Source organism: Augochlora pura, chromosome 10, assembly GCF_028453695.1.
Source record: "Augochlora pura isolate Apur16 chromosome 10, APUR_v2.2.1, whole genome shotgun sequence".
Lineage (NCBI taxonomy): Eukaryota > Metazoa > Arthropoda > Insecta > Hymenoptera > Halictidae > Augochlora > Augochlora pura.
Window position 1 is genome coordinate 4,736,943 of NC_135781.1, and position 19,908 is coordinate 4,756,850.

Genomic DNA, 19,908 nt, shown 5'->3' on the forward strand with positions numbered 1-19,908 from the left:
AATTAATATTTATAATTTTGTTATATAAACTGATTGCTTAAGGTACTGTTCCGCGTACACACATGATCGTCATCGTTGTTTCAACAGACGTAGTATAATTGGTTCATGAGTATACTTCCTTAATAGTAATGGTATGACGTTGTGGGATTACAGTGTAAATCCATTTGTTTTCAATGAACAAAACAGTTTTTATTCAGAATACAAAAAAAAACGATTAGGATACATTCCTATTATAACATACTACCTTTATATATACCTCTATAAATAACAAAAAATTTAACTTTAACAAGTTATAATCACTATTAAAAGTAAATATTAAAACAAATATTGAAGAAGCGAAAACAATGTTATCGTTCAAGAACACATAGTTGTTAGATATTACTAAGCTTTCTGTGCAATAAACATTTGACATATAGAAAATCAATATATTAGTTATAGATTTATATTGGAGTTGGGCAGATTCCGATTACATGATTCAATTGTAGCGATTGCAAATTGTTCTGCTACTTTTATCACCAATTACATATTAATTGTCATTAATGTATAATCAGACTATACTTGACCAACTCTAATTTTATATATTACTGTTATATAACAAATATATATCGTTGTATACATATATTCATATACAACAATCGTAAAGCGTAATACGTAGAAACAGATTCGAAATATCTTGACATACAAATTCTTCGAATACTGATATTCATTATAGTAATAGCTGTTGCGTTCCAAGATAGAAACCTCATAATATCACAAAAGTTGAAATAGTAATTACAATAAAAAACTATATTGTATTTTGATACAAAAGAACTTACTGATACTATCCATAATCCAGTCATTAATGTTTAAAAAAATATTGACTCTTTTAAAAATGCTTCTTAAATGTGCTTGACAAGATAAAAATGTTGTTATACAAAATATAAAATATATCTATACAGAGTCGGTGTTACTTACCTAAGCCAAACTATTAGTGTTAAATTGAAATGCAGTTAGAAAATTAGAACTTATCACCTCCGTTATGGTACAGCAAAATGCAGATAGAAATGCAGCGCAGACATTTTATGATTCCACTGATGAAAGTACTTCAAATTGAATATTGTTTTTGTTTAATTCCTCGATCAAAGATGTTTTACCGAATGCAGCACCAGGAGATATAACACCACCACTGAAATCATTCAAACGGAATTATTAACAATGATAATATTAAAGGAAATCAGAGGTAATCTGATTCAAAATGTAAATTTAAACATACTTTCCCGGCATTTTTTCAGACTCTTTAAGAATCATTATGGCAGAAAATAACAGCATAGTGCATGTAGACGTGTATCCAGGATCGACACCACGGACTTGAGTAATCATCATTTTATTTGGTTTGGTCTTATGCTTATCAGTAGGTTCAGCCGATTTCTCGGTCCAGCCATTTGCAATGAATTTGATTTTGAAATTAGTATGTTCCCGCACATTTTTCGATGGACCTTCATGGTTTACATATCCACCAGTAAAGAATGAAGGATACTGAAACAAATTAAAGAAATGTTTATAAATTAAATGTGCATAATAATGCGCAGGATGGTCCAGAATTATATATTGAACTGAAAAAATATATTTAAATAGACCACCCTGTTCTACGAAGAATAAAAGATAATAATATGTTAAACCTTCAGCAATATGTTACGACCACATTCAAATTTAGCCAGTATTCCAAAAACGGCACCGAAAAGCAGCGTCACCAACATAGAGAAAAGGGACCTGTTTGTTAAGATATCAATATCGATTAATACTAAATTCGTATTCACGATTGAATAAAAATAAAATGATTTACTTGAATGTAACGTATGTCTGAATTTGTACAGGTCTTTGTTTATATTTCTCGTATAAAAATCGTTGAGTGTGCAGAGCTACAGTACGATCGGATCCTGGAAATAATGTAGCCCAGGAAGACATAAATTTATGAAACACGCCTCTGAAATTAGCGTTGTTAACATTAGTACATATAGACTATAGGTATTACTTATAAAGCATATTGTTTTTCCAACCTTCGCTTTAACTTTGGCTCAAGTGCAGGCAACTTTTCTGGATATAACTTACTGCGCAGAGCGCGTAAGTTACTATAATTAGCAACACCATAGACAGCAGACTCATAAGTTCCATAATGTATAAGTGCGGAATCAACGTTTGTGTTTACCCAAGCGGTTAGATAAGTTTCAATGGTGTTGACCTCACCATCAAATTTATTTTGAGTAAATATTATTCCAAGATCACAAGGTATACTGTCGAATCCACATGCACTTACAATGTAGACACCAGCATCTTGAGCTTCTTTGTCATATTTCAATTGCATGCTTTGTATGTACTGAAATATAAATAAAAGAGTTAAAAACTGTTACTAATAAATCTTTTTTAGAAGGAGTTTTAGAAAGATAATTTTATCACTCAGACCTCTGGTTCACCACTGACATCAACATGGTGAGTACGAGTAGCAATACATGCTTTAACAACTGGTTCTCCATAAAATCTATATGGGCCACAGCAATTGACAACCACTTTGGCTTGCTCTGTCATTTTTGTCAGTGACTCTTCATCTTTCAAATCAGCAACTATTATGGGTACGTTTTCTGAAATATTTAAATACAATTAGTGAATTTCTACAATATAAAATTATATATTACATTATTTGGATATTCCTCAAATTATACAACTATCGTGTATAAAAAACAATTTTACCAATATCAGGAGCAAAGTCTTTAATTATTCCTTCCAGAGCTTGTTTGCGACGTCCAGAAACGCCAAACTTAAATCCTTTTTCCTTAGACAACCGTGCTGCTGTCTCTACAGCTTGTCGACCGGTAAATCCGGTAGCACCAAATATTACAATATCTAATCTATCATTTGCCATGCTGATAATGTCTATAAAATAGAATAGCATTAGAATACCATTAATATATTTTAGAAACATTATACTTATGTGTGTACCTTGTTATGTACAAAGCGCATACAATTCTCTTCAATTTAGAACTATGAAAAGATTGAATGGCAATGTTTAAATATAACTACAAGGTAATATTAAGAATTGCAATATCACTGAAGCGATATTACGCAATATCTCCGAAAAAACTACTTAGATTATGGAAATGGGACTGTGCACTTTTTGTCTCGATGTTTATAACTTCATGAAGTCCGCTTTTTCTGTTTTACTAACATAACAGGTTTCTAAAAAATATTTTTACCTGTATATTGTACGCGTAATATACATACGAGGTTTATTACGCGTTCCGAAACTAGCGAATTATATGTAATATATATCGCTAATAATATAATTTGATGAATAGATGAATAAATATTTTATTTTTGTTTGTTAGGTAGGTTATAAACTTTTTACGTAAACATATAATTTCGCTAATCGTGAGAACTGCGTTTTACGTTTCCCATAGGATTTGACAACTCATCCTGCCGGCTAATTGATTTCAATGCAATTTTGCTTGTCAGTGTAAAAGTAATAGTTTAAAGCATTTCGTTAATAGATAGTAATGATATACTTACCGAATATCGCACCTTATTTGGGACAAAAGAAATAGAACGTCAACTTCGCCGGCACGTTGAATTTCGAGATTCTTTCTCACTCAATTGCGTCTCTTTAACTGATCAGAGTTCAGGTATCCATAGTAATAATGCATGTATGCTGACAAGCTAAAAGACAAGAGTAGGGAAGGGGGATTTCTAACAACTACATTATATATATATATGTATACATATATGTATATATGTTCAATAAGTCATCTTCGAAACGAGTCGTTTAAAAAATATGAGTTATCATAGTTATAAATCATTCGTATATTCTCTTTTGCCTTTTGATGCTAGTATATTGAACGTTTATCAAAGAAAAGGAGTGCGACAAATCTATACATATAAGATAGAGAGTACATTGCTGCAAAATAAATAGATATTTATGAAAAATAATTTGTGTTCACTTATTAACAATGCGTATTATCATCTTTGTTTATTATCATGCATTGTAATAAAAATTTTGTAGTTTTTTTTTATAATTTTTAATTTAGTGGATACCGCATTTATTTAAAATACAAGTGTTAATTCCTCTGTGTTATTGAATTGTCTTGCACTTGCATAAACTCTTTGTGTATGCAAGTATCCCCCAACAAGTGTCGATAATAATTGTGGTCGGAGATCAGGCAGGGGCCGAGATAAAACTGAAATAACAAATTTTTAATATATTGAATTATCGTGTTGAAAAATATAATTTTGTAAAGCCATTTGACAGTCATGTTCAGATAATTATTCTTGAATTATTGGAACGTATATGTTTTATTAATCATTGTAAAATAATAATAAACTTTTTTTTTTTCTTAGTGGTTTTACGTCGCATCAGCTGCAAGGCTATTAGTCTAGCCCTAATAAACTTGATGTTGCTATTTCAACTGTAATCTAATTGTCGACTACACTGTTACGTACTTCCTCTACCCATTTGATTTTTCTAACTTACAACTTTATCTTTCCTAAGATTAGAAAAATAATCTATAATGAAAACTGTCAGGTTTACCTAAATTTAAATGCTTTTCATCGGAAAATATGAGTTTCCTCTGCGAAATTATTGAGCAGTTTGCATTTTGGATGTCCACCAGAATGTTTCTTTAAACATAATAATTTTCTTTATTTTTTAAATAATCACGTGTAGATCATAGTATAACGACTTTGTTTTACTATAGCAAATTTCTGTCATTAAAAACTTTTTTTTTAAATTATCGATGATTTTTCTCTTCGATTCACTTATTTCCACGAGGCAGTTTAATTTTTCCTTAATATTAGAATTAATAGATTTCACAAGATAGGACACCAAATAGAATAAACTTTCTTGCTGTAGAGACAAATAAACGAATAAACTGATTTTCATCTTCTAGAGCACTTTTTCATTTTTCATCTAAATTTTAGGAATAGCGACCTCGTGTATTTCGTAGAACTGTGCATTAAGCTTCTACACAATGTAAACAATACCATTATGAACTGTAGCTTTTGTATGAAGTGTATGATGATGATTTCAATACAATAGAGGCTCCCTTAGCTGAACAATTATTTTTACAATATTCTAATATTCAAACGTTCTATTATCTATTCGTTATATTATTTGGATAAATCAATACTTAGTAGAAAACTTGAATGAAATTTTTAGAGAATGGAATGTTTTCATATTAGAATATTATAAAACTAAAAATTCATATAAAAAGAGACCATTGTAAATAGCAAATGTAATGAATGATCTGGTAGGCGATGAACAATGTTTATTATGTTTCCTTAACTTTTTAGCAAACGATTAATTGAATGTACTTTCGTAAGTAATAAAATATGATCCATTTTAATTATGCGGTATTAAATTATTTTACTACATCATTTATTTCATTCTCTTATATTATATTTACAACATACTTTGCCTCATTATTCACGGTTTGTATTCGGCTAGTAATAAATTATAAATAGCTCACTGTTTAGAATATCACTTTGCAATTAAAAACCTAAGCTAACAGATTTCTATAGTGATGTGATTTTCAATGAATCAATGCTTTTTTCTTTTCATGTATGTACGAGAGACACAAAATATCTTTTAACATAATCCATACAAATTTGTCACCTAATTCTGACCAAACACCATCACATGTATATGCGTTGCTATTTACAGAAATGCACGCTAAAATCGTTAAATTTTATAATCTAAAATACAATAATCTAAAAAATAATTTCTTTTTGTCTGTTTTTTAGCCTAGGTAAGGCATCAATGAAATAAAAAATTTGGGCAGTAGAAAATAAATGATGCTACCTGTTCTTAATAATCATGTGATCTTAGGTTCAAAAAAATGAATGCGTACATACATACATAAAAGCTCACCACTTTCATCTTTTTCTTCTTCACGGATATAAAATTCGCAAGTGTATTTCTGTTGTTTACGGAAATATAGCGCAATTGATTATCATCTTGTAGCATTCTAATTGATAAACGGCAAAATACAAATGTTCTCGCAAAAAATTTATGCACTTTACAAAGCCTTACCATAATTTAAGACTTAAGTGAGAAATATTCTTTTAATACTCTTTCAGAGATATTGATCGTTGAATGATTAAAAACTCATTTCCTCGTTCTCTAATCACGTTATCATAGTTATATTCAACCATTCTTAACCGAAGCAGAAACTGAGGGAGAGTTAGCCATTTTCATTTATTCTTTCTACGAGAAAGCAGAATACTATCTCAGTAACTCCATAGTTAAATATACATCGAATATAACTATCGCCTTATGCTAATATTTACAATATCTCACATCGTTTCAGAATAGGATACAAAACTATGGTACTTTAAAAGAATGAACGCAAAAATAGAATTCTTATCTACTTTTCAATCGCGAAAGTATAAATTCTATAAAAGAGAAGTAAGTTAGTATATTTCTTTTGTGTGTTTTCTCTCCTTTTGACATTATTTGATTATATCTGTTCGTCAAATATCATATTTTATCGTTTTGTCCCTAATTTTACAATAAATACATGCGTTTATCGAGACAATACAGGATCATGTAGACCATATATACTGTCGCGGAAAGACGCCAACTTTATACTACATAGCTGTGGTATTTTTTCTTCCCTTTTCTGTTGCAAGATATCAGTGGAGTTTTTCAGCTGATAGAAAATTTATATAATGTCGACTAATTTGTACAATTTTACAGACATCATTGTATTAAGTAAAACGCTGACGGCTTAATACTTACTGCAGTGCAACAAGATACCGATCAATACTAGGTAAATCATCAAACTACAAAATCATTCGTAAAAGTTAGAAGACGCATGCTGAGAAACATAGAGTATGTAGTCTGAATTAATGAGTATACAGGCTAAACATCTGTCGAACATACATGATTACTATTGAAAAAATGCAAAATATATTACATGAGATTTAAGAAGGCGTAGAGTTTCAAAAATCAATAAATTCCAAATATACGTACGAAACAATATACATTAAAAAAACAGAAACAAGAAAAAAAAAAGGAACACAAATTTGATTTTTTGTTCGTTATCGAACTAATCTTGCTATAATTGCACTGTAATAAAAGGTCTCCGAGTACATAAAAGTAAATCCCTCGTACGTGTGACAAAAATGTTAGCGAATACAAACTTAAGGACTTGTTATCACTGTGTTTTGCAAGATATATATATAAAAAAAAAGAATTATTAATTGTACACTAAGAATATATGTACCGGCATACATCCGGTATTATCTTATCTTACCCATATCTTGCACAATCTCTCCTTCAAAAAATCTGAAAAGGACTCATGGTAGATTCCTAATCTTTCAAGATATTTTCTCTTTCTCTTTCTTTTGCAGATTTTAAGTAAGCATTTTGGAATAAGACTTTTTATACATAGGTACAAGTCACGAGTGGTACTAAATCACAGAATAAACCTGTGTGAAAGAATTTAGCATATAGCCACATTTAAGCGAGCAGTAATGTACAGTGCTCAGTCAGGTAGAACAACACAAGGCTCCGTCGATGATTATAACCGTTCGACAACGCATTCGAGTACGGTGACAAGGAAGGAACACTAGGAGTTGGCGTTTGGTGGAGGAGGTCTTCTGTCATAGTCTCGTCTGTAATCCTTGTTTGGTCGCCAATCGCTCGGATAACCATCCCCAGGATATGCCCGCCCTCGAAAATGACTTGGAGGAATATCCGATGGAGGGTAACCACCGCCACCTCCACCCCCATATCCTCCTGGACCATATCCATAGCTTGGCGGTCCCGACGGATATCTGTAATAATCACTGAACACCAATCTCATGAAATTGAGATCTCCTCAAAAGATCTCTTTAGAAATTTCCTTCATTTTAGCTTACCTTCTCTTATCGGTCATGTGCATGTTGCGATCACGATCCCTGTCTCTATCACGGTGGTATCCGCTAGACATTCGGCTATAAGACTCGAAACGATCGCGCTTGTGATCCCCAAATCTACAAATTAATCAATCATTATAATTCAACTGCGAGACAATTAACTATTATCGAACAATATTTGGCTTGACATTTTATGTATATACCTTCCATCCCTCATATCTCTTCCATCACGCGACAGCCAATGATCGTCTTCTCTGCTACCGCTGTAATGGCCACTTATGCTGTAACCACCACTATCTCTCCTGATCCTCTCATCTTTTCCACCGCTCATTCTGTCCATACTTCTGTCGCTGTGTGTTCGGTCTCTGTCTCTGTCGCGGTCCCTGTCTCTTTTAACATCTTTGTTGTGTTTCGACTCTTTTTCTTTATGTCTCGGTGTGTCCGTACTGTTAGTGGTACTTGACGTAGAATTTGGTGTCGATGTAATAGGAGTGATAGTAATAGCACCAATAGTAACCGTAGATGTATTGTTGATATTGCTTACAGCAGATATCGCTGAGAAGTGTTTCTTACTTGGTGTGCTACTATTAGAAGTTTCCTCCATATCTTCGACCCTACGCTTTTGTAACCTACTTTCTTTGTTAGCATCTACTTGTTGCTTGTCGATATGTTTATCGTACGCTTTATCAACATGCTTCTGGAAAAAATAGGTATTTACAATCGATTCTTCAGTAATATTAGGTTAATTAAAAACGAATAAATTGACTTATGATACCTTGGCATTAGCAGGTTCTTCCTTCTTTTCTGGGCTGGACGTGGCACTCGTATTACTATCGCCACCCTTCTTTGTCGCGTGTTTGTATAACTTATAAAGTTTTTTCGCATCAAACTCTGTGAACTTCGACACGAAGTACCATAAATTACTCCGCCACTCTTTGATTTGTTCTGGGTCTCTATATTCTTCTAAACAAGTGTTAATTTGATTCCCAATTTGCACGAGACATTGCCTTGTATGAGCGACCTGTTCTGCTTCACTTAACGACTGATCAGGCTTGTCTAAAGCTTTCAAAGCTTTCTTTACGGGCCTCATCTTTTCTTTACACTGTGTGAAAGATAAACAGAACGTTTACGATTATAATTCATAATTAATCTACAGAGAATACGTCATAATAAAATTAATAATAACCTCATTAAATATAGACGGATCTAGATCTCCGAGAACATCAAGAGCTCTCGGTTCATTGTTAGCGGTAAAATGCATTGGCCCGGCAGCTTGTTTGGTTTTTTTAGTCTTTTTATTCTCTTTCTTCTCCTTCTTAGTTTTCTTTTCCTTCTTCTTTTCCTCCGGCACATCTTCAATTTCTTCTTTAGTTTCTTTTTTTACAACAACTTCTTCTTCTTTCTTTACAGGTGGCTTAAAGTGGCACAAATATTAAAAATTTCAACTACTGTTCGTGAATAATATAATTAACAAGTAAATATTCAATGTACCTTCTCCATTTTCGACTTCGCCTTATTACTTTCATCACCCGAACTATCATTCTCTTCTACAATTTCCTTTGTAATTGCAGACTTCACTTCCTTTGGCTTCCTTGGTTTTCTAGTTTTGGTCTAAAATGATTTTCAAAATATATATGTATACCGAATAAAAATAATTAAAATTTATATTAATTTCTGTTGAATGAATTGGTATGGAAAGTATACGAAATAGGAAAAAGGAAAATTGTGGGTTGGGTATTTACCTTGTATTGGTATTCTAATTGTGGTATAAGGATGCAATCCTATTAAGATAATAAAAAAGTATAAAGGAATTCTATACAAATCATTAGAAATACAAGATTTCTGCTTACCACTCCTAGTTTGGTATCAATTTGTTTCTTGAGTACTTTTAAAAGGTATTCAGCTCGCGCATTAATTTTTTTCAAGTGCAGCTTGCTATTCGGAAGAATTTTATCGCCAAGTTTTAAACTACTATCCATTTTTATTGCTTCCCACGAACCCATGCCGTGTTGATATATTCCTCTCAGAAGTCTAGAATCATCTTCGGAACTCCATTCGGAGTCAAAGTTTGCAGGTTTAAATCTGTAATTATGAAAGTGTTGTTTACAAACCGTATTTATGTAATGAAAAAGAAAATTTAGATAAACTTACTTAGTGTCTATGTGCCAATTAGACCGTTGTTCCGAATCTGATGGCAAAGCTTGCTCCAAAGGTTCAAGTTCCTTTACTGCAGCCGAGAAAGATTTTGCATTAACCATAACTCCACCAATTTTGAACGTTGGGCCTCGACCTCTCTTGCGACCGGGTCCTTTACCCTCTTCTTCCCCTTTGTTTTCTTTGGCAGTACTTTCAAATTCAGATATACAAGCGTCGCATCTACTTCTCAATTGATCTCCTAAGAAACGCAATTCCGACATTGGCTTCTCTTGCAATTCTGCGTCTGCAGCAATGTCGTCTAGACGTTTCAATGGCGCAGGGAATTTCTTATAGCTTTTCACAAATCTTCGTATCTAAACAATAAAGTAATTATCATTGTCCTATTGTACATACACAAGAAATTACAATGGGATCATAAATGTACATACTTCTGCATCAGTAAAGCTCTTTATATTTTCTCGAGGTGTAACCCTCGGTCTACCTCTTTTCTTAGGACGTTCGTCGTCACTACCTTCGGCTTCACTTCCGGAATCTTCACCATCTTCACTGTCATCAGCCTTCTTTCGTTTTCTACCCCTTCCTAAATAGTGAACAGCATATTAATTTAATAAAATTTTAATAAAAACTAATGCATACAAAACAAACCTTCGCTTTGATTAATTTGCTGCAAGGTCTTTCGACTTCTTGGTGGTAAGTATAGATCCTCCATTTCTTTAGATTTTTCTTCCTCTTCAACTTTTTTTCTGAAATTTTCTGGAATAATTTCCGCCTGAAGAAACCCAATCAATACATAGTCACTTTCTCTATCGAAACGTATTATGAAGTGTTTCACGGTAAAATGGAAATGAGTCTTACCCAATCTTTACTTTCATCGTCATTATCATTAGGCTGACTAACAGGTTCAGACTCTTCTTCAAATGCAGCGAAACTAGCTACTTTAAACGCAGACAACAGTTCATCTCCTACCGTTGATGGCCCTTCGTCTCTTGTTTCTGCTCTTCTTAAGATTTCGTCTATATCACACTAATTACATAAAAATAGAAAATTAATTTTTTTCCACACCCTCGTAATAATTTCATTTATAATTATTCAAATTATTCAGAAATATTACAGTTGGCTCTTCATCCCCATCTTCTTCGTCTTTGAATAGATCTTCAGCGCCGAATTTCAAAATTGCATTTAGATCTTCTTTATTAAATGGATTGTTATTGGTCCCTGCATTCTTTTTATCTAATACTGTACGACCAGTCGTGTCCATTCTTTGAATCACAAGGTGATCGAGAACCATCTTTTGCTTCGCCCTCTCTACTATTTCCTCTTCTACCGAATTTTTTGTTACTAGTCGATAAATATTTACCTACATAATTTCGTAAAAATTTAGTACTAATCAAGTATATCCAGCAAGTAACCGAGATATTATATTTAAATACCTGATTTTTTTGACCTATACGATGTGCTCTAGCCTGCGCTTGCAAATCGTTCTGCGGATTCCAATCAGAGTCAAATATGATAACAGTATCAGCGGTAGCCAAATTGATACCCAGACCACCAGCTCTAGTTGACAATAAAAAACAAAAATCTTGGGATCCGTCTGCATTAAAATGATCTAATGCTTGTTTCCGCAATTCTCCTTTTATACTTCCATCTAATCTTTGGAATGGAAAATGCCTCTTTTGCAAGTACTCGCCAAGAATATCTAACATCCGAACCATTTGACTGAATATTAATACTCTATGGCCCGTCTCTCGCAATCGAACTAACAATTTATCGAGAAGAACTAATTTGCCGGAACCGCGAATTATCTGTTGCAAATAATCCTCATTGCTGTCCCTTTTTTCATTCTCAGTAGGTTTTGTAAGGAACGCATGATTACAACACTTCTTTAACTCTATAACGATATTCAAGAACGTCATAGTAGAACCTTTAACACCCTTGCGCAAAGCGTTATAATTTTTTGTCAATATCCATTTGTAGTACTGTTTTTGTAAAGACGTCATTTCTACGCGCAAGATTTGCTCGACTTTGGCAGGCAACGATTTTTCCACATCTTTCTTAACACGTCGTAAGATAAATGGCTCCAATTGTTTGTGCAGTTTGGAGTATCCTTTTTGAGCAGCATTGTCATGTTCTTTCTCAAACTCTTCCCAATTATTAAACCTACGAAAATGAATTGGTCAATGGAGATTGTCTAACACAGTTGTGCTATTATTTTTGTAAAAATTAACTAACTTAGTAGGCATTATGAAGTGTAGCAAAGCCCACAATTCTTTCAAGCTGTTTTGCAATGGAGTACCAGTTATTAAAAGCCGATGATTTGTGTGAAATTCGGCAAGTGCTTTATACAAAAGGGAATCGTCATTTTTTAATCGATGTGCCTCGTCCACTAACAGCACGGCCCAATTTAAGGCACCCAAAAATGCTTTGTCCTTAAGTACTATTTCGTACGTCGTAAGTATGGCATTGAATTTTAGTCTCTTTGAACTGTAACACCACTCGTATTCTCTAATCTACAATTATATATGTAAAACGTTCATAATATTCTTTCAATGAAAGAAGAAAGTCAATGAAAACTAATACTTACAACATTGCGGGAAGTAACATCACCCAAATACGTGACGAAGTTCATATCTGGTGCCCATTGTTCCATTTCTCTTTGCCAGGAAGTCATTGTGGAAAGAGGAACTACTAATAAAAATGGCCCATGAAGTTGTTGTGTATGAAACAAGTAATAGAGGAAGCATATCGTTTGGATAGTTTTACCAAGACCCATTTCATCTGCTAAAATAACACTGTGAAAAATAAAATTTATTTGAATTTATAATACACTAGATATTCGAACTCTAACTGATATTTAAGATTAACAGTATACCTATTTTCTTTACACCAAGAGTGAATCATCCAATTCAGTCCGTCCATTTGATAATCTCTAAGAATTAATTCTCGTCCTCTACCCATATATTCTGGTTGTCCTTTCAGTTGGTGGAATTTGGGCCTTGATTTTAAAACTTTACAATGTTTACTCGGTGTTCTCTTCGACTCTTCTCTACCGCGAAATTCTTCAATTTTTTCTGGCCACTTTTTGATAATTAGTGCTCCATCCTCCCATGTCGCCTCAGCATATGGTAAGCTCTCCCATTTACAGTAGTAATCTGGGTGTTCTGAATCTGGCTTGTTATATTCAGCAATAATTCTTTCAACATTATTGTAACTTTTTAAAAGGTCCAGCTGCAATTCCATTTGACACTCAAAATAGTCTATATCTTCGGGTCCGGCACAATCCCTCCAATTTTTGATTTCCCGTTCTCGCTTAATAAAATTATCTAGCTTTTTTAGTCCCTTCACTTTTTGTGCTTTCAACGATTCCTCTGACTCCCACGTGTTGTGTATATGAGACCAACCCTTCCATTTGATCAAATACTGCATTTCCGTTTCTTCGTTCGACAAATCTTCCGGATTGGGATCTCCATTCTCTTCAACGGCGTATATTGTAGTAACATTTCCAGTAACTGAAAACAGGTACGATATAAACAATAGAACAAAATATATCTATAAACTGCATCTATATAATTTTGTGAAAAACTGACCTCCTTTTTTACCAAGTCTTTGCCCCAAAATTCGTTCAATTGTTTCTGCATTGTCAGGTTCAGCAGTTGCTGTACTGCCTTCTTCAACTTCCACCAAGTCTTCACTGTCAGTCCTCTCTTCACTTTCCTCTTTATAACTAACTGCAGTACCAGTTCTTCTTGTAACTTGTCTGAATCATAATAATTCATACTTTATCCTTTTTCAACAGGTCGTTAATTGAGGTACAAATCTAGATTTAAATACCTTCTGTTATCATCACTGTCAAAGGAAGAATTTTCAGATGATTCTGAAATTCTTTTCTTCCGTGCTCTGGCTTTTTCTTTTGCCTTTTGAGCTGCTCGTCTATTCAACGATTTACTAGGTGGTGGTCTCCTACTTTCAATATCATCAGATTCAGAATCTGAACTTTCCGAGTTCCACGAATTGTGAGAACTGAAAAAAAAGGACGAAAAATTGTTCAAAATTGAAGATGACTGAATTAGTTTTATTTGGAACAATAAGTATATAGAATACAAACAAAATTCTTCTTTTTTAATTCATTCCAAGTACAAATTAAATTACTATAAAATATGTCACAAACATAACAAAGAAGGAACACTTTTGCAAAATATTAGTAATTTGTAAGAAAAATCAAAGAAATAAAGAACAAAAATTTCAATAAAATAGAAAATACAGTTTTCCTGTTTTAAATAAGAATTATTATTCTTTATTAATTTCTACGTAAACTAAAAAAAATGTATTCTATTGTACAATTACATAATCAGCATGCTTCTTCTTGAACTTAATTTGATAAATACATTTTCTAATGTGATTGACAATATAGATCAGAGTATATAATAAATACTTAGGTGAAACGTGTTTGAAACATTAATTGATCAAATATGGTAACAACAAAATTACTAGTTGATGTTAATTAAAGCTTTTCAAATTTGAAGCCACTAACATATAAAATAAAAGGTTGAAATGGTTCATACTATAACTAAACTAAAATGTGATATGAAAGCACATTAATACATATCATATTCAACATAGAGTGCTATATATACACCCACGCACACCAACACACAAACAAGAGTAAATAGAAGCATGGAAAAATTATTACAGCTACTAAAGTAATACGATACAAACCTATCAAAGATATGTTATTAATAATGTACAATCTAAAATGCAGAAATTGAGCATTGATAATGAATATACAGTGAAGTTATTTTTCTGTTACCTAAGAAAACTACAATTGATAAAAAATGTCTTCTTTATGACTTCTAATATTTTGGAGAATATTTAAGCATATATAATTTAAATCTATTAATGGTCTCAATATTCCTTAATGTAATTGATACTTATTGAATGATTATTAGAGACAAAGAAGTGATTCAAAGACTCAATGTCTGTTTTTATAATATATCTATTCAATCTACAGAAATGGTTCACATAATTATGGAATTGATAACTTTATAATTATTTGATTGAGTTTCTGATAGTTACTTACCTTTTTTTCTTAAATTTCTTGCGACTATCACTATCGCTTTCACGTTGTGTTGCAAGCCTTTCAGGCTCTTTTCTAGAACGCCCAGATCTCCTGATGCCATATATATCAGGATTCTCATCCCACTCACGACTAGACTCATTTTTAAGCCTAACTTTTGTTTCTGTGCTGTGATTTGAACTTTTGCTCTGGAAGCTATCACTTTGTGCAGGTGCATCCGACTTCTCTGATTTCTCAGAATCAGAACCTGATCCAGACCCGGAACCACTCGAGGAGCTAGAGTCACTGCATTAGCAGCCAGGTAATGATTTACTTCACTAATCTTCTTAGTACAGTGTAAAGTAGATTTTCAAATCATTTTAAATAACAATAGAATAATAACTATCAAAGATTCTTTTTAAGCATTGACAAATCAGAAATTGATCATCACAAATTTAAAGTTACTTGGATACTTATAAAGTCTTTATTCTGGTTTGTTTTACTTTAAGAATTTATTAACAATGTCAGGTTATCATATAAAACATTGATAGTTCTATTTTATCTACATTTGCTGGCATAATGAATAGTAAAATAAATTTACTTTTTGTATAATATGCCCTCTTATAACTACTTGCTATGATTCTGTGAAAAATACTTTCCAAGTGGTATGTGAGAATAAAACTGTATTGTGTTTTTGTATGACCTAAGGAGACATACACTATTCATCATTTATTGACACAAATCTGTTTACCAGAAAAATGAGTAGAAGCAGAAAACTAGCTTACCTAGTGCTTAAATCATTTTAGAATACAAGGAAACAGGTACTATTGCATGAATAACAGAAATCTGAAGATTATGCTTACAAAAATTTTGAGGGAAACATTAAATTAGCATGATTGTCAAAGCCATGTTAATGCTATATAAAGCTATAGCAATACACAAAGTCAAGTGATACCAATCTTTAAAAAGGAAAGCCCTTATGTATCAGAAAGCCGAATACAATTATATCTAAAAATGGTACATGTTATGATTAATGACTAATAATTGAATACGGCTTGCTATTATTAGCACTGTTACATCAGTAGGAATTACATAATGGCCTATAAACAAATAAAAAGAAATATACAAGCGTGAAAGGTTGAAAGAATGTTATAACAAAGTTAAATGAAAATATACTGTATAAATATGTATCCTCATAAACTTCTGCATGTATTGGACTTTCTGAAGTTAAAGGGGTACACTAAGATAAATTCAATACCCACCTCTCTGATCCTGAACCAGATCCTGTATTGCTTCCAGAGGAAGAGCTATCGCTCTTGCTCTCATTGTCAGAATCAGATCCAGATTCCTTACCAGATTCAGATTCTAATGTTTTCTGTAAATCAATCAGACCAAACTAACATTGTATAATTTTCAGAAATAGGTATACCGCAGTGTTGTTTGGAATATCTTTCATTCTCTAAAGTCTGTATACAAATACTTTCAAGTCTCATTATTTATATCATGCAATATAATTGGTACCAAGTTACATTTAATTATTGAGTATGCTATTCAGAATAAGAGTCGCCTACTAGTTTTCTTTTGCATTGTAAGTATTACACATAACTTACAAATATGCTCTTAATTTTGAAAGAATAGCTTAAGTATGAAGTAGTAGTGCCATCTACCAATACAAGAATCTTTCCACCATTTTATGATTCTTGTCCACCATTTTGTAATCCTGAAACACTTAATTTCCAAGCTGTTCAATGTAGCCCATACAATTCATCTTACTGGAAGTTTGAAATTCTGTTAGATGCTTCTATGTAGATTATATTTTAATGCCATTGGTAGCAATAATCAAATACAAGAATAATTACAAATAATGTAAAAATATGCACACCATTGAATAAACTTTGAAATTATTGTTTCATTATCACCAGAACTCTCAATACACTTGATATGTTTATCCAGTACTACGAGATACTAGAAATTCTGCGGATGTTCATATAACTGATTGGCCTAAAGCAGATAAAGTCGCTTCCTGTAAATAACTAATAAAAGGTATAGTGGGTGTCTTAAAAGAAAAGTTTATTTCAACGTTTAAATAATTTATAACTTTATTGAACAATTCAGCAAGTACATTTTAAAAAACACTTGGCTGAACTTACATTACATTAATGTAATAACTGTACCAGACGTTGGTTCGTGTTAAAATCTCACACACAATAATTTTCTACTGAACACTATGGAAACATATGTACGATATTAAAATGATATCTTGTGTATATCCAAATGTAAATCATCCATTATTAATAGATTCTAAATAATGAGTAAGATTACGCTTTATGTTGCAGGAAATACAACATGATTCTGTATTGTGAAGCATAATACTATTTGGAAACATGAGATATATAACACGTTGCTTCCTATAACAGAAGACTTTTATGTATCCAAAACTTCTTGAACATTTCAATTACTTTAAGTACAGATACACATAGCTTCTGGGCAGAAGGAATATACTTCTGGCATAATTATCTTTGATTTTTAAGAATGTATGTTACATACATCATTAATGATATTCATATCAATGAATAAAAATTAACTTCTTTCAGCTGTAAGGATGATACATTTCCATAGATGCTATGTTTACGGCAATGATTTTATAATTTAATAGACATAAGAAGTCGTAGAATATATCAATTGTGTATCATTATTTGAAATATGAATGAATGCATAAAATTTACTGGTTAGCATTTTTGAATTATCACGATTTACTTTTATATACTTTTGTTACCATCAGAGAGTGATAAAAATACAGCATATATTACAAGAGATTGAAGATTATGTAACTTACAAAGATATTTCTAATAGAAACATCAAAGAAAGTTCCACATTATTTCATTATCTAAACAAATGCTGTAACAGTATCTTTATTGAAAATGTTTCTGTTGATTAATACAAATCATTTTCTGTTTTAATTTTGCAACCATCATTAATAGATTTTGTTGAAAAATAAAATGAAGGTCATAAATATCTCATCTTTCTGTTAATCACAAACACATAAATGACTGCATGATGCACCAAAGATGGAAATCCAAGTTTCCTGAATTCTGCAGAGGAAAAATAAAGAATCAAACCTCATCCACAAGAGAAAAAAATGTTCAAATATTAGAGTAATCTGTGGATTCTTTTAGAAGAAAAATGTTTGAATATGTCTAATAATTTCCAACTGAAGAACATTTAATTCCTCTAACTTTCAAAGTAGATTCTGCTACACAATCTCGACCATAGTGGAGAGAATGTGCATCATAATCTTTGAGCTTAATTTGCAAAAATGGGTCCATTTCAAATTTTTTATTAACCATGAGTCTAAGATGAAGGAGAATGCAAGGAATCATTTTTAACGAAAATTAGGGTGGAACAATGATATTTTCTGTGATAAATGTCAGATTGAACGAATGTAAACAAACATATAGGTTATTAAGAGACTGGGAACTATGTAATGTTATGAAAAATTGTGATTTAGCAGAGGTAAGTCCCTGAGCTCATAAGGTCCATAGGGCCCCGCCCTACACACAGAAATCATTTTAAACAAATTACTATGATTTTTTACATTTTTACAGGTATTTTCCTGATCATACTACACTGAAACGCATGTGACAATGTGATTTTTCCCTATTCCAAACAACACCGCAGCAATATCGCGTAAATTGTTCATCAAAAGTACCAATTATGTTCGCGTTTACAATAAAAACAAACAATTGTTGGTAAAATATCCCGAGGAATGCCAAGAATTAAACAATTCTCGAACCCGACCACTCACCTGCATCGTCCCGTCTGCGCGTCGCACCGATATCTCGATATTACACGCACAACGCACAAGATCACGTTAATTTAACAATTAAACTACCGCGTATACACGTATTCGCAATGTTAAACGACCATGGATGTATAGAGTCGCGACATCGTGCAAAATTATCGAATTTTCACGTACTATATGGTCACGGGCCTGAGCTCGGCCGCCATTTTGTGAACTCGACTCGTTCTTTCGCCCTCCCCGACCGTCCTCCCGACTGTCGTCCCATCATGCAACGCGTGCGCGCGCGCACGCAGGCACGTACTTCCCCTTCCCCCGTCTACAACCCAAACCCTTTTTATTACAAACGTCTTTTAAATGAAATAAAAATGTATTTTACGTCACATGTCTATATAAGATATGAGAAAATTCACGTTTCACTAGACTCTACGTTATTATTGACGACGATTCCGTGGATAATGGATTTTAAAAATTACCGTTTCATGAATTACGTTCAAACGTAGACGCCGAACGGAAATCGTTGTAAGACAGCCATTTTGATTACTCATGGATATTTTACCCAGAATTCCTGGCGACGGTTTTTCGATTGTTCTGTATATGCGCAATTACGATGATCGAGCAGATCATATAACCATGCTTAACGACTTGCGTTTTTCGATATTAACATTTATTTCATCGTACTAATTGAGATACAGGTCGATTCAACCGAATCGTAATTAATCAATACTATTCTCTTCATTTGTAATCTCATGAGAGACAACGTTCGATTATAAACGGTAAAGTACTTTGAAATTCATTTTGCTAAGTCACTCGTGGAAACCGTAAATGCGTAATATATTTGGAGCTCAGAGATTTAATCTTGCTTAGAACTATATAATTATTTAATTTATATCAAGCAGGCGATAAATGTGTGTGGTAGGTGAGTGTATAAACGTTAATGATGTCAGCATGCAGAGTATAAAAGCATTTTTATGAAGCGAAGTAAATGTCTAAATGCTGACGTTTTCCATCAGATTGG

At 32.6% G+C, this 19,908-nt stretch overlaps 2 protein-coding genes across 5 annotated transcripts; both read right to left on the reverse strand.

Annotated features, from left to right (window-relative positions):
* Window positions 1-162: 162 nt before the first annotated feature.
* Window positions 163-3,678, reverse strand: LOC144476156 (saccharopine dehydrogenase-like oxidoreductase). Of its 2 annotated transcripts, none has more exons than XM_078192787.1 (8): window positions 3,541-3,678; window positions 2,725-2,907; window positions 2,440-2,615; window positions 2,037-2,353; window positions 1,823-1,963; window positions 1,659-1,749; window positions 1,253-1,515; window positions 163-1,165 (listed from the first exon to the last, which is right to left on the reverse strand). In XM_078192787.1, the coding sequence occupies exons 2-8, from the start codon at window positions 2,894-2,896 to the stop codon at window positions 1,060-1,062; spliced, it is 1,266 nt and encodes a 421-aa protein (XP_078048913.1). In that variant the 5' UTR covers window positions 2,897-2,907; window positions 3,541-3,678; the 3' UTR covers window positions 163-1,059. The 2 variants fall into 2 exon arrangements, with proteins under 2 accessions (XP_078048913.1, XP_078048914.1); XM_078192788.1 differs by having other exon boundaries at window positions 3,553-3,662.
* A 1,657-nt stretch (window positions 3,679-5,335) lies between these two features.
* On the reverse strand, window positions 5,336-19,360 carry Chd1 (chromodomain-helicase-DNA-binding protein 1). 3 transcript variants are annotated; one of them, XM_078193582.1, is made up of 21 exons: window positions 18,897-19,360; window positions 16,354-16,466; window positions 15,116-15,397; window positions 13,870-14,058; window positions 13,626-13,795; window positions 12,911-13,547; window positions 12,623-12,830; window positions 12,271-12,548; window positions 11,472-12,198; window positions 11,153-11,398; window positions 10,897-11,064; window positions 10,687-10,810; window positions 10,470-10,621; window positions 10,036-10,394; window positions 9,735-9,966; window positions 9,376-9,495; window positions 9,071-9,298; window positions 8,660-8,986; window positions 8,088-8,578; window positions 7,888-8,001; window positions 5,336-7,815 (listed from the first exon to the last, which is right to left on the reverse strand). In XM_078193582.1, exons 1-21 carry the CDS (start codon window positions 18,900-18,902, stop codon window positions 7,596-7,598), a joined length of 5,391 nt encoding a protein of 1,796 aa, XP_078049708.1. In that variant the 5' UTR covers window positions 18,903-19,360; the 3' UTR covers window positions 5,336-7,595. The 3 variants fall into 3 exon arrangements, with proteins under 3 accessions (XP_078049708.1, XP_078049707.1, XP_078049709.1); XM_078193581.1 differs by having other exon boundaries at window positions 5,337-7,815; window positions 8,088-8,581; XM_078193583.1 differs by lacking the exon at window positions 15,116-15,397 and having other exon boundaries at window positions 5,338-7,815; window positions 8,088-8,581.
* Window positions 19,361-19,908: the final 548 nt, after the last annotated feature.